We start from the raw sequence: 14,542 nt of genomic DNA, 5'->3' as shown, positions 1-14,542 counted from the left end.
TGTAGAAGGGTGATAGTTACGGTCACTTACTTTTTTCCCACCACCCCAGAAAATCTTTTCCTCCCCTTTTTTTGTTGCTTTGAACTCTTTTTTCGTTGTTCTCACTCTCTCCATAGAAAGCTCAGTTCAACTGGGAACCAGAAACGGTCGGAATGATCCACGGGTCATTTTTCTGGGGATACATAGTAACCCAAATACCCGGGGGATTCATCTGTCAAAAATTTGCAGCCAACAGGTCAGCTGTTTTTACTTGTATGTAAATAATGTGCTGTGAATATTTCAATAACTATTACTGTAGGTAGATATCTGATTCTTTTCCCCTCTTTCACGCAGAGTCTTTGGCTTTGCCATAGTGGCCACCTCATGCCTGAATATGTTGATCCCATCGGCAGCGCGAACTCACATTGGATGCGTTATCCTTGTCAGGATATGTCAAGGACTCGTGGAGGTGCTTGGCTCCATCCAATGGCTTCCCCTGGCATACATCAGAGTTCACACTTGCACTATGCTGACAACTGATTGTTTTCTCTATTGTGAACTGGCCACTGCCCGGCCACGTGTCATTCTTGACGAGAATGTCTTCTTTCTAAAGTGTACAACGCATTTTACCTGAAACACCCGACGAGAGAAAGAGTTACACCAGGAAGTTATGCGATTGATTTTAGGAGATCAACTTTTCATATGAGAAAGAAAACGTTCTCGTCACGTACAGTGGGGAGAACAAGTATTTGATACACTGCCGATTTTGCAAGTTTTCCTACTTACAAAGCATGTAGAGGTCTGTAATTTTTATCATAGGTACACTTCAACTGTGGGAGACGGAATCTAAAACAAAAATCCAGAAAATCACATTGTAGGATTTTTAAGTAATTCATTTGCATTTTATTGCATGACATAAGTATTTGATACATCAGAAAAGCAGAACTTAATATTTGGTACAGAAACCTTTGTTTGCAATTACAGAGATCATACGTTTCCTGTAGTTCTTGACCAGGTTTGCACACACTGCAGCAGGGATTTTGGCCCACTCCTCCATACAGACCTTCTCCAGATCCTTCAGGTTTCGGGGCTGTCGCTGGGCAATACGGACTTTCAGCTCCCTCCAAAGATTTTCTATTGGGTTCAGGTCTGGAGACTGGCTAGGCCACTCCAGGACCTTGAGATGCTTCTTACAGAGCCACTCCTTAGTTGCCCTGGCTGTGTGTTTTGGGTCGTTGTCATGCTGGAAGACCCAGCCACGACCCATCTTCAATGCTCTTACTGAGGAAAGGAGGTTGTTGGCCAAGATCTCGCGATACATGGCCCCATCCATCCTCCCCTCAATACGGTGCAGTCGTCCTGTCCCCTTTGCAGAAAAGCATCCCCAAAGAATGATGTTTCCACCTCCATGCATCACGGTTGGGATGGTGTTCTTGGGGTTGTACTCATCCTTCTTCTTCCTCCAAACACGGCGAGTGGAGTTTAGACCAAAAATCTCTATTTTTGTCTCATCAGACCACATGACCTTCTCCCCTTCCTCCTCTGGATCATCCAGATGGTCAATGGCAAACTTCAGACGGGCCTGGACATGCGCTGGCTTGAGCAGGGGGACCTTGCGTGCACTGCAGGATTTTAATCCATGACGGCGTAGTGTGTTACTAATGGTTTTCTTTGAGACTGTGGTCCCAGCTCTCTTCAGGTCATTGACCAGGTCCTGCCGTGTAGTTCTGGGCTGATCCTTCACCTTCCTCATGATCATTGATGCCCCACGAGGTGAGATCTTGCATGGAGCCCCAGACCGAGGGTGATTGACCGTCATCTTGAACTTCTTCCATTTTCTAATAATTGCGCCAACAGTTGTTGCCTTCTCACCAAGCTGCTTGCCTATTGTCCTGTAGCCCATCCCAGCCTTGTGCAGGTCTACAATTTACCCCTGATGTCCTTACACATCTCTCTGGTCTTGGCCATTGTGGAGAGGTTGGAGTCTGTTTGATTGAGTGTGTGGACAGGTGTCTTTTATACAGGTAACGAGCTCAAACAGGTGCAGTTAATACAGGTAATGAGTGGAGAACAGGAGGGCTTCTTAAAGAAAAACTAACAGGTCTGTGAGAGCCGGAATTCTTACTGGTCGGTAGGTGATCAAATACTTATGTCATGCAATAAAATGCAAATTAATTACTTAAAAATCCTACAATGTGATTTTCTGGATTTTTGTTTTAGATTCCGTCTCTCACAGTTGAAGTGTACCTATGATAAAAATGACAGACCTCTACATGCTTTGTAAGTAGGAAAACCTGCAAAATCGGCAGTGTATCAAATACTTGTTCTCCCCACTGTATGACACATGGCCGGTCCACCGTAGAGAAAACAGCTGTCAGCAACCTTTCAGTACAACTGTAGATATGAAAAAGTTGTTGTTCCCCTAATGTATCTCTTTCTCTCATAGGGTGTTTCATACCCAGCATGCCACGGCATCTGGGCAAAATGGGCCCCGCCTCTTGAAAGAAGTCGATTGGCCACAACAGCCTTTTGTGGTGAGGTCATCTTTCTCTTCTGTCATCCTCTCTGACACTACAAAGGGACACAGTTTCGACTACAATTGATATGACTTATTGTGACGACGTATTTCTCCATAATTCTTCTTGTAAAACGCATGTTTTCTACATGACTATAACCCTTTCATCATCTGCTGTGACTATTTTTTACCGTTATAATAATTAATAACCATGCTGTGATTGCTCAAGATCGTAGTTCTAGTTCCACAGCCATGTGCTTAATGCTGTTGATTTCCATATGACTGACCTTTCTGTCTCCCTCATGTTTGAGTGTGTCTGCCTCTGTATCTCAGGGTCCTATGCAGGAGCCGTGATAGCCATGCCACTGGCTGGAGTGCTAGTCCAGTACTCAGGGTGGTCGTCTGTCTTCTATGTCTACGGTTAGTGACTTCTGTTTGTCATAAATGTTCCCAACTTAAAGTGATAGTCAGGGCCGGCGTTATGGGCGGCCCTTAGGGGGCCTGGCCCGCGCTGCCGTACCTCCTTGCCCATCCAAATAACATATTGAAATATTGATCATTTATTTGACTAAGAGGCACGCCTCGACAGAAAGACGTTTCAATATCAGATAAAGCATCCGAGCGAGCGAAACAGCGCCCTTCTGTCTCAGAATGCGTAGACCATGTATCTGATTCTGTATGAACCAAGAGTATGGCATGTCATACTATTTCTGGCCAGACAGCATCAGATACATGGTCTACATATAGTAAGACAGAGGGGCGCTGTTTCGCTCACTCGGATGCTCTGTCCTGTGAGAGCGTTTCAGCAGAACGGAAGAGGCGAAGCAAGAGGGCTCACTCTCGCCAAACTCTGTCCACAATAAGCCCAATGCGTTTTCATGGGCATAATATGCAGACCTAAGCTTGTCGCCTGCCTTCCCGGCTTGGGACAACGATTCCTATTGTTAGGGCGGAAACAAGAGCCTCTCGTCATTATATACAGATCTCTGATTTCAGACTGTGCACTGTTAAGATAATGGCTTCCCCTAAAGTACATTTATGTTTTTTGCCAAAATTATATCCTTACTACTGTCTGAATAAAAACATTAAAATACTTCACCAGAGAGCATGACTTAGCCACAGAGGATCATTAGCTTGTTTAAAAAAAATTGTTGTGGATTGTTTCAACTCACAAGTGTGTGATTGCTTATTTGGGAATCCTATGCTTATTTGGGAATCGTGCAAATTTGGGCAACGTGAATGGCAATATGTTTAGCTGATTTGAATTGCAGCTGTCAGTGAAAAGCATCTAAAATATGTGTGAAGATAATGTCTGAGTAACGTAAACTCACGTAAACTCGTACATCGCCTTGGTCCGTACAATTGCCCTTATTTTAGCGCCCCAAAAACGTAATACTTCCAGATCAACTGTAATGTCAATACCATTGTAAAGCACAATTTCTCCCCTTTCCAACAGAATCAATTACATGACCTAAACGCTGCCCGTTTCTGCATAATTCAAGCAGGCAATGAGCCCCGTCGGGTCTTTTTAAAAATGGCGGGTGGGGAAGCGAAACTAATGTGTGATAGTAAGAAGGAGAGATGTTGTGTGGGAAAATTGCTTTTTTTCACTCGATCTGTCCAACTTATCACCTTATCGCTTCTAAAATGTAAATAAAACACTATAAAGAGTTTATATAATGTATCATTACATACCTATTTGAAGGTTTGTGTCGAATTTGAATCAGGTTTTTAGGGCGGTGCTAAAGTGATCTTAGAAGTAAACAGCGGCTTTGAGAATGATGATCGCATGCAATGATGACGCAAAAAATGACTAGGTATCCCCCTTACCCCGTCACTGTCCATTTCTTGTTTTTAAACGATGAGAGAAGTGCTGCACCTGGTGGAGAGAGATTGTAAGACAGAAATAGTTGCTTTATGCGTGCTGTACGTTACGACATGACACGTCACGATGTAACGGAGGGTCCGTTTTTTCAACTTATCTCCAATACTATTGAGCCATTACCATGTCGATCAACGCTTGAATAAAAACCTAGTTCACACCCCCGATTTTGAAGTCAACACAGTCGCTACAGTCCCATTCGTTTAAAATGTTGCAACAAGAAGGAGGGGAGGGATGTGTGGTGAAGATATGGCATGTCTCTCTCCAGAATGCATGCACTCAGCTTTCCAGAATGCGTTCAGTGGTCTCCTGCCAATTCTTGCACATTCATTGTTTCATTATGGGAATTGTTTACCCTTTGATCGTTTTTTTCTTTAGCAATTCTCCATAACATATGTCACCAGTAGTACATGTACCATTAATCCCCCATCATTTGATTACAATAATTTCTGTTAATGCATGTATTAACTACAGTTATTTACCGTTCTCATTCTCGGAGTGGAAACGTTGTTTGCAAAGCCCACAACCTGCTACACTTGTGAGAAACAAGTTCATGTAGAAAAGTGCCCATTTGGCAATGTCTGATTTCTGATTGTCTTAACTCACCACGTCCACCACTAATAGGCTAAGCTTTTCAGTAATTTTTTTCTTCACCTCACACTAAGTCAGTCTGTTTTTTTAAACATCCATTTCGAATGATTTGAAAACAATATCATGAAAATGATTCCAACACTCCCGTCCTCGATAATCACCAGGCATTGGTGTGAAAGAGCAAAATATCATGATCTGATGTGGAAACGTCATAAAAAAACAGCTGTCTGTCCCAAGCTCACTGGCGCAGGAAACTCTGAGGGCCTGGAATAGGCTAGTTGATACAATGTTGCACTTCACTAGCAATAGCTCAAGTCAAGACATATAGAAAGGGAGGCAGAGTATAGAGATTCATGTGATTGAAAGAAGCCGAATTTTCATCAGGATATTTTCGGCTGTTTTTATTTTTCGGCTTTAGGCCTATGTATTTTACTTAGTTGACGTGGAAGTTATAGGCCTACTGCTGCATTGGCCCATAGGCTATCTCTGAGTTCTATGCGCTCATTTCTTTAGCCTCCAATGCACCACGGTGTATTACTGTGTCCATATGGCAGAACAGAGGCTGGTGCTCTCGCCTTAGTTTAATTTGAACTTTTAGATTTTTATCATTTTACTTCAGTTTTTTATGACTAACCACGTGACAAGGATTTTGAGAAACAAAAACGTTATTATTGAATTTCAACTGTTCCACGAGAAGGCTCGTATAAAAAAGAATCATAACTGTCTCTCAGATCAGTAGAAATGATAAGCTTCCCCAAACTTGAAACTCACGAGCTGCCTATGGTCTTTACTCATTAAAAAAAAATTGTGAACACACAAGAGCATGCACACATAGGAGGTCCCGTGAAAAAAAACGTGCCCGCCTATGGAAATCAAAGGCCCGTCTGACGGATTCGTTCTGGCGCCGTCTCTGGTGATAGTTCACTTTCATGCAAAGTTAGAGTTATTTTACGACTTCCCTAGGCTATTGTCGTTTATTCCAAATCTTTAAAAAATGTGTTTGCTGGTTATTTAGCAAAGTCCAGAATCACCTGGCTAGATTTTTTGGAGAATGTAGCAATGCTACCGGAAATTGATTGTATCTGTGTCACGAGAATTTTCAATCCCAATGATGATAATTAAACAATTATTCAGGCTTTGACCAATCCCCGAGGTTTGTAAGACCCTGGGTTTAATAATAATTAGGCAAAGACTCAGCTTCTGCAAAAGGTTCGTAAAGTTTATTCAGAGAATGTTTTAAATACAAAAATTTTAAAGACATGTCATTTTATAACTCTCACCCCCACCTACTTTCCCGCACATACACACACACAAACAGTAGGTGGGCTGTATCTCTCCCTACAGTATACATTCCTCGTATATCACTACCAAGCTGGCAGTTCCATACTGTTCCCTCCCTCCCGAGATTAGAGGGACCTTGACAGTGTCTCTTTCCTGTCGTAAGTTTTTCAGAGTTCCAACCATCATGTATAGTATAGGTCATGTATAGTTTAATTGTCCTCTGTGTTTTCTTAGTCACACACACACATTTCTCTCCCTTACTTGTCTCGACCAAACCTTATTTGACTTTAGCCTATTATTAATACATTTTACATAGTCTAATAATTACGTTAGTCTAATTATTCTTATAATTGTTACATAATCTAATAATTACGTTTCAGGGTGGAATTCTTTAGTCATTACTTTAAACATATAAATTCCCTTATCAATCTGTTAGCAAAAGTGAACAATCCCTCAGTTCACTTCAAGTAGGCAAATTCTACAAAGGCTTATGAATTGGCTGTGAAACGTATGCACTGTAGCTCTGACCCTTAGTCTGTCCTTGTTTTAAAGACCTCCTTTTCCCTTTTCCTCATCTTCCATCAGTTCCCCACTTTTACACTTCCTCTATTCTTCCTATTTTCTCTCCACTCTTTTCACTCTTCCTTCCACCTCCCAGGCAGCTTTGGGATCTTCTGGTATCTCTTCTGGATCCTGGTGTCATACGAGAGTCCGGCAGCCCACCCTACCATCACAGAAGAGGAGCAGAAATACATTGAGGAGGCAATCGGAATGTCAGCCGCTAATGCCACACCTGTTACGGTTAGTCAGCAATACACCAATTCCTCTATTCACTGACTCACTTCTGAATTAACCTTCACTTCTTCTCCAGATCCACTTTTCATGGCCCCTCCTTGTCGTGTTCTGATGGTGTGATTTAGCGTTTTTGAGCCTTTGACATTTTTTTTTTTAGTTAAGTGTCTGCGTCTGAAATGGCACACTTTTCCCTATATCAAATCAAATGTTATTTGTCACATGCACCGAATACAACAGGCGCCCGTCAGGAAGTCCAGGATCCAGTTGTAGAGGGAGGTGTTTAGACCCAGGGTCCTTAGCTTATTGATGAGCTATGGTGTTGAACGCTAAGCTGTAGTCAATGAACAGCATTCTCACATACAGTGGGGAGAACAAGTATTTGATACACTGCCGATTTTGCAGGTTTTCCTACTTACAAAGCATGTAGAGGTCTGTAATTTTTATCATAGGTACACTTCAACTGTGAGAGACGGAATCTAAAACAAAAATCCAGAAAATCACATTGTATGATTTTTAAGTAATTCATTTGCATTTTATTGCATGACATAAGTATTTGATCACCTACCAACCAGTAAGAATTCCGGCTCTCACAGACCTGTTAGTTTTTCTTTAAGAAGCCCTCCTGTTCTCCACTCATTACCTGTATTAACTGCACCTGTTTGAACTCGTTACCTGTATAAAAGACACCTGTCCACACACTCAATCAAACAGACTCCAACCTCTCCACAATGGCCAAGACCAGAGAGCTGTGTAAGGACATCAGGGATAAAATTGTAGACCTGCACAAGGCTGGGATGGGCTACAGGACAATAGGCAAGCAGCTTGGTGAGAAGGCAACAACTGTTGGCGCAATTATTAGAAAATAGAAGAAAATAGAAGAAGTTCAAGATGATGGTCAATCACCCTCGGTCTGGGGCTCCATGCAAGATCTCACCTCGTGGGGCATCAATGATCATGAGGAAGGTGAGGGATCAGCCCAGAACTACACGGCAGGACCTGGTCAATGACCTGAAGAGAGCTGGGACCACAGTCTCAAAGAAAACCATTAGTAACACACTACGCCGTCATGGATTAAAATCCTGCAGCGCACACAAGGTCCCCCTGCTCAAGCAGGCGCATGTCCAGGCCCGTCTGAAGTTTGCCAATGACCATCTGGATGATCCAGAGGAGGAATGGGAGAAGGTCATGTGGTCTGATGATTCAAAAATAGAGCTTTTTGGTCTAAACTCCACTCGCCGTGTTTGGAGGAAGAAGAAGGATGAGTACAACCCCAAGAACACCATCCCAACCGTGAAGCATGGAGGTGGAAACATCATTCTTTGGGGATGCTTTTCTGCAAAGGGGACAGGACGACTGCACCGTATTGAGGGGAGGATGGATGGGGCCATGTATTGCGAGATCTTAGCCAACAACCTCCTTCCCTCAGTAAGAGCATTGATGATGGGTCGTGGCTGGGTCTTCCAGCATGACAACGACCCGAAACACACAGCCAGGGCAACTAAGGAGTGGCTCCGTAAGAAGTATCTCAAGGTCCTGGAGTGGCCTAGCCAGTCTCCAGACCTGAACCCAATAGAAAATCTTTGGAGGGAGCTGAAAGTCCGTATTGCCCAGCGACAGCCCCGAAACCTGAAGGATCTGGAGAAGGTCTGTATGGAGGAGTGGGCCAAAATCCCTGCTGCAGTGTGTGCAAACCTGGTCAAGAACTACAGGAAACGTATGATCTCTGTAATTGCAAACAAAGGATTCTGTACCAAATATTAAGTTCTGCTTTTCTGATGTATCAAATACTTATGTCATGCAATAAAATGCGAATTAATTACTTAAAAATCATACAATGTGATTTTCGGGATTTTTGTTTTAGATTCCGTCTCTCACAGTTGAAGTGTACCTATGATAAAAATTACAGACCTCTACATGCTTTGTAAGTAGGAAAATCGGCAAAATCGGCAGTGTATCAAATACTTGTTCTCCCCACTGTAGGTGTTCCTTTTGTCCATGTGGGAAAGGGCAGAGTGGAGACGCAATCTCAATCTCACATCTGTGGATCTGTTGGGGCGGTATGCGAATTGTAATGGGTCTCGAGTTTCCGGCCTGATGGTGTTGTGAGCCATGACCAGCCTTTTAAAGCACTTCATGACTACTGACGTTAGTGCTACGGGGCAGTAGTCATTTAGGCAGGTGACCTTTGCTTTCTTGGGCACAGGGTCTATGGTGGTCTGTTTGAAACATGTAGGTATTACAGAATCGGTCAGGGAGAGGTTGAAAATGTCAGTGTAGACACTTGCCAGTTTTTCCGCGCATGCTTTGAGTACATGTCCTGGTAATCCGTCTGGCCCTGCTATTTTGTGAATGTTGACCTGTTTAAATGTCTTGCTCACATCTGCTACGGAGAGCGTGATCACACAGTTGTCCAGAACAGCGGGTGCTCTCATGCATAGAAGGCATTTAGCTCGTCTGGTAGGCTCGCGTCACTGGGCAGCTCGCGGCTGGGGCTCCATTTCCAGTCCGTAATATTTTTCAAGCCCTGCCACATCCGACGAGCGTCGGAGCCGGTATAGTAGGATTCAGTCTTAGTCCTGTATTGACGCTTTGCCTGTTTGATGGTTCGTCTGAGGGCATAACAGGATTTTTTAAATAAGCGTCTGTGTTAGTCTCCCACTCCTTGAAAGCGGCAGCTCTAGCCTTTAGCTCAGTGTGGATATTGCCTGTAATCCATTGGTTCTGTTTGAGAAATGTACATACGGTCACTGTGGGGACGATGTCATCGATGCACTTATTGATGAAGCCAGTGACTGAAATGATATACTCCTCAATGCCACTGGATGAATCCCGGACCATATTCCAGTCTGTTTTAGCAAAACAGTCCTGTAGCGTAGTATCAGCGTCATCTGACCATTCCGTATTGAGCGAGTCACGGGTACTTCCTGCTTTAGTTTTTGCTTGTAAGCAGGAGTAGGATAGAATTATGGTGAGATTTGCCAAATGGAGGGTGAGGGAGAGCTTTGTATACGTCTCTGTGTGTGGAGTAACGGTGGTCTAGAGTTTTTTTCCTCTGGTTGCACATGTGACATGGTGGTAGAAATGAGGTAAAATGGATTTAAGTTTGCCTGCGTTAAAGTCCCCGGCCACTAGGAGCCCCGCTTCTGGATGAGCATTTTATTGTTTTGTTATGGCCTTATACAGCTCGTTGAGTGTGCTCTTAGTGCCAGCATCAGTTTGTGGTGCTAAATAGAATAATATAGATGATTAATCTCTTGGTAGATTGTGTGGGCTACATCTTATCATGAGGTATTCTACCTCAGGCGAGCAATACCTTGATACTTCTTTAATATTAGACATCGCGCACCAGCAGTTATTGACAAATAGACACACACAACCGCCCCTAGCGTTACCAGACGAAGCTGCTCTGTCCTGCCAATGCACGGAGAAGCCAGCTGGCTCTATATTATCTGTGTCGTCGCTCAGCCACGTCTCAGTAAAACATAAGATATTACAGTTTTTAATGTCCCGTTGGTAGGATAGTCTTAATTGTAGATCGTCCAGTTTGTTTTCCAATGATTGCACGTTGGTCAATAATACGGAAGAGGTGGTTTACCTACTCGTCGGCGAATCCTTACAAGGCACCCCGCCCTCCTCCTCCTTTTCCTCTGTCTTTTCTTCACGCTGATGACGGGGATTTGGGCCTTTTCTTGACAAAGTAGTATGTCCTTTGCGTCGGACTCATTAAAAAAAATCTTGTCCAGATATTATTTTCGGTCACAAGAGACGGTAGCAGCAACATTATGTACAAAATTAGTTACAAACAATGCGAAAAAACAAACAAAATAGCACAGTTGGTTAGGAGCCTGTAAAATGGCAGCACAACCCAGTGACTAAAATATATTTGTCAAACACCTATTTTTCAGTGGCAATTAACGAAACTATAATTGACCAAACAGACCCAGGAAAAACTATAACTAAACAAAAAATATTTTAAATTTCAGTCGACTAAAACGTGACGAGAAAATTATCTCTGTTGACTAAAATCAGACTAGTAAGTGGACTGGACAAGAGTTTATGGAGAGATTGAGAGATTTTCATTGATAAGCCCAATTAATAATAGCTGAACAGATGCGCAGTTCTGTTCAGCGGTGGGAAGGACGCGTCATTCACAGTTTAAATCAGCTGGGGAGCTGTGGGGGAGCAAGCGATGAGGATCAGACAGGGAGACAGGCTCCGCCTCCGCCTCTGATTATACACATTGGTTGCGGCTCCATAGCTATCTAGTCGCCATCAGCCTTCTAGTTAGCTACTCTTTGCCTGGGCTAGGCGTGCCGCTAGCGCCCCACCTCGACAACATCCGGTGGAATTGCACAGCACGAAATTCAAAATACAAAATTCAGGAATATCAAAGAACTTTTTGAGTTAATGGGAATCCAGTGACTCAGAATTGAATGCTTGGACCAGGACTCGAGCACTGGGACTCGGACTTCAGCCATAGGGAGTCGTGACTCGACCCTAGACGCGACCATTGGACTCGAGCACAGGGGACTTTGGTCTCGATTTGGACTCGAGATTTAAGTCAGATCACTGGGTGAAACGGTCATTAGCTCCTGTTCAAAGTCATTAGACGCCGTTCTACTTTTGGACACCAATGTGGCTGCGGCGTCTGTAAAACTTTAATAACAATGACAGAGTGACAACCCATACTACTTTGCGGCACCATCTGGTGGTTGTGCTTCTATCTCTCTCTCAGTCTCTCAGTCGCTGTCTCTCTGTCTCTCTGTGTCTCTGTCTCTGTGTCTCTCAGTCTCTGTCTGTGTCTCTCAGTCTCTGTCTGTGTCTCTCTGTCTGTGTCTCTCAGTCTCTGTCTGTGTCTCTGTCTGTGTCTCTCTGTCTGTGTCTCAGTCTCTGTCTGTGTGTCTATGTCTGTGTCTCTCAGTCTCTGTCTCTGTTTGTCTCTCAGTCTCTGTCTGTGTCTCTCTGTCTCTGTCTGTGTCTCTTTCTCTCTCAGTCTCTGTCTGTGTCTCTCAGTCTCTGTCTGTGTCTCTCTGTCTCTGTCTCTCAGTCTCTGTCTGTGTCTCTCAGTCTCTGTCTGTGTCTCTCAGTCTCTGTCTCTGTCTCTCAGTCTCTGTCTGTGTCTCAGTCTCTGTCTGTGTCTCTCAGTCTCTGTCTGTGTCTCTCAGTCTCTGTCTGTGTCTCGTGTCTCTCAGTCTCTGTCTCTCAGTCTCTGTCTGTGTCTCAGTCTCTGTCTGTGTCTCAGTCTGTGTCTCAGTCTGTGTCTCTCTCTGTCTCTCTATCTCTGTCTCTCTGCCTCTCTCTCTCTGTCTCTCTGCCTCTCTCTGTCTCTGTCTCTCTGCCTCTCTCTGTCTCTGTCTCTCTCTCTCTGCCTCTCTCTCTCTCTCTGCCTCTCTCAGCTTGTTTGTTTTGTGTAGTATCTATGTAGGCTGAATTTGGAATTTACATGGCCAGATAATTCTTATATATATTTGTCATATTTCTGCTTTTGGGAAGAGAATAGGATGTTACTGTATGTTTACTATAGGTGAATGAGGCAATACAAATGCGATGTGACCAAAATGAAAGGGCATTTAGTTGACTAAAACGGCCCACTGTTTTCGTAATTTTTTACAATAACTAGACTACAATAATGACAAAAGTGTGACTAAAACATAATGATATTTTAGTCCAAATGACTAAGTCTAGACTAAATCAACAACAACAAAAGTGCCAAAAGGAACACAGCTCTGGCCAAAAGCAGTGTCTTTCAGAGCACACAATAGAATCATGACAACATGATCAACCCAGGTCTCAACGTGGTGGTTGTTACAAAAGCTCTAAATCGGTGTCATTTTTCAACAAATCTATTCAGTAGGTTTTTGGTTTTATTTTACTGTGAACATTTGCCTGCAACCTAACACTGGATGTTTTCCTCTAGAAATGGAACACGCCTTGGAGAGCCTTCTTCACTTCGATGCCGGTCTACGCCATCATTGTGGCCAATTTCTGTAGAAGCTGGACCTTCTACTTGCTCCTCATCAGCCAACCTGCGTACTTTGAGGAAGTGTTCGGGTTTGAGATCAGCAAGGTGTCTAAGACAAGGAATATCCATGTAGAGCTGGCCTAGAGCCACACTCAGAAAAAAGGGTTCCAAAACGGTTCTTCTGCTGTCCCCATAGGAGAACCATTTTTGGTTCCAGGTAGAACCTTTTATGGTTCTACTTGGAGCCAAAAAGGGTTATTTAAAGGGTTCTCCTATGGGGACAGCCGAAGAACCCTTTTAGGTTCTAGATGGCACCTTTTTTGCTAAGAGTGTAGTGCTGTACTAGTACAGGTTTATCTGTCTTTGTGTGATCCCGTGGTTGTGTGATCCCGGGGTTGTGTGATCCCGTGGTTGTGTGATCTCGTGGTTGTGTGATCCCGGGGTTGTTTGATCCCGTGGTTGTGTGATCCCGTGGTTGTGTGATCCCGGGGTTGTGTGATCCCGTGGTTGTGTGATCCCGGGGTTGTGTGATCCCGTGGTTGTGTGATCCCGGGGTTGTGTGATCCCGGGGTTGTGTGATCCCGGGGTTGTGTGATCCCGTGGTTGTGTGATCCCGTGGTTGTGTGATCCCGGGGTTGTGTGATCCCGTGGTTGTGTGATCCCGTGGTTGTGTGATCCCGGGGTTGTGTGATCCCGTGGTTGTGTGATCCCGGGGTTGTGTGATCCCGGGGTACACAAATTTTATTTTAATCTTTTCTTTTGAGGACTTCTAACAAGCAGAGTTATGCTACTCTAAATCTTGTCTTATTTGTCGTACATTACTCAAAAAATCTTCCCTCTCCTTTTTCCAAACCTCTGCTCACCTATCCACCCCTCCACCCCTCATCCCAGGTGGGCTTGGTGTCGGCGCTCCCCCATCTAGTGATGACCATCATCGTGCCGATCGGGGGCCAGCTGGCTGACTACCTGCGCACAAACAAAATCATGAGCACCACCAATGTCAGGAAGATGATGAACTGTGGAGGTAAGCGAGGAGGGTGAAAAGAGGAGGAAGGAAAGAGGAGGACGGAATTAAAAAAATATATATATATTTGACCTTAACTAGGCAAGTCAGTTAAGAACAAATTCTTATTTAGAATGACGGCCTAGGAACAGCGGGTTAACTGCCTTGTTCAGGGGGAGAGCGGGAGCAGGCGGAAGGGCAAGAGGTGTCATTGATTTAGAGATTTGCTATCAAGTGTTTGTATCCATGAATCATAAAAGATTATTGGTTGATTTGTATCAAATCAAATCACATTTTTATGGACGCATACACATACGCATACAGACGTAATTGCAGGTGTAGCGAAATGCTTGTGTTCCTAGCTCCAACAGTGCAGTAATATCTAACAATACACAACAGTACACACAAATCGAAAAGTAAAATAATGGAATTAAGAAATATTAGGACAAGCAATGTCAGAGTCCGGAGAGTGTGAGTGTGTGTGTGTGTGTATTATGGGATGTATAGACATTATGGACAGAATGTGGATAGAAT

At 43.8% G+C, this 14,542-nt stretch overlaps 1 protein-coding gene across 1 annotated transcript in view; it reads left to right on the top strand.

Moving 5' to 3' along the window:
* Positions 1–14,542, top strand: part of LOC139541938 (vesicular glutamate transporter 1-like) — a 30,807-nt gene that overhangs the window by 11,362 nt on the left and 4,903 nt on the right. Inside the window, exons 3-9 of the mRNA XM_071346853.1 lie at positions 117–235; positions 334–448; positions 2,426–2,513; positions 2,828–2,914; positions 6,907–7,049; positions 12,961–13,110; positions 13,897–14,029. Of these exons, the coding sequence (XP_071202954.1) occupies positions 117–235; positions 334–448; positions 2,426–2,513; positions 2,828–2,914; positions 6,907–7,049; positions 12,961–13,110; positions 13,897–14,029 (835 nt within the window). The remainder of the gene's footprint in view (positions 1–116; positions 236–333; positions 449–2,425; positions 2,514–2,827; positions 2,915–6,906; positions 7,050–12,960; positions 13,111–13,896; positions 14,030–14,542) is intronic.

Source organism: Salvelinus alpinus, chromosome 17, assembly GCF_045679555.1.
Source record: "Salvelinus alpinus chromosome 17, SLU_Salpinus.1, whole genome shotgun sequence".
In the NCBI taxonomy this organism is placed as follows: domain Eukaryota; kingdom Metazoa; phylum Chordata; class Actinopteri; order Salmoniformes; family Salmonidae; genus Salvelinus; species Salvelinus alpinus.
This window is presented reverse-complemented; position numbering and strand designations above follow the sequence as displayed.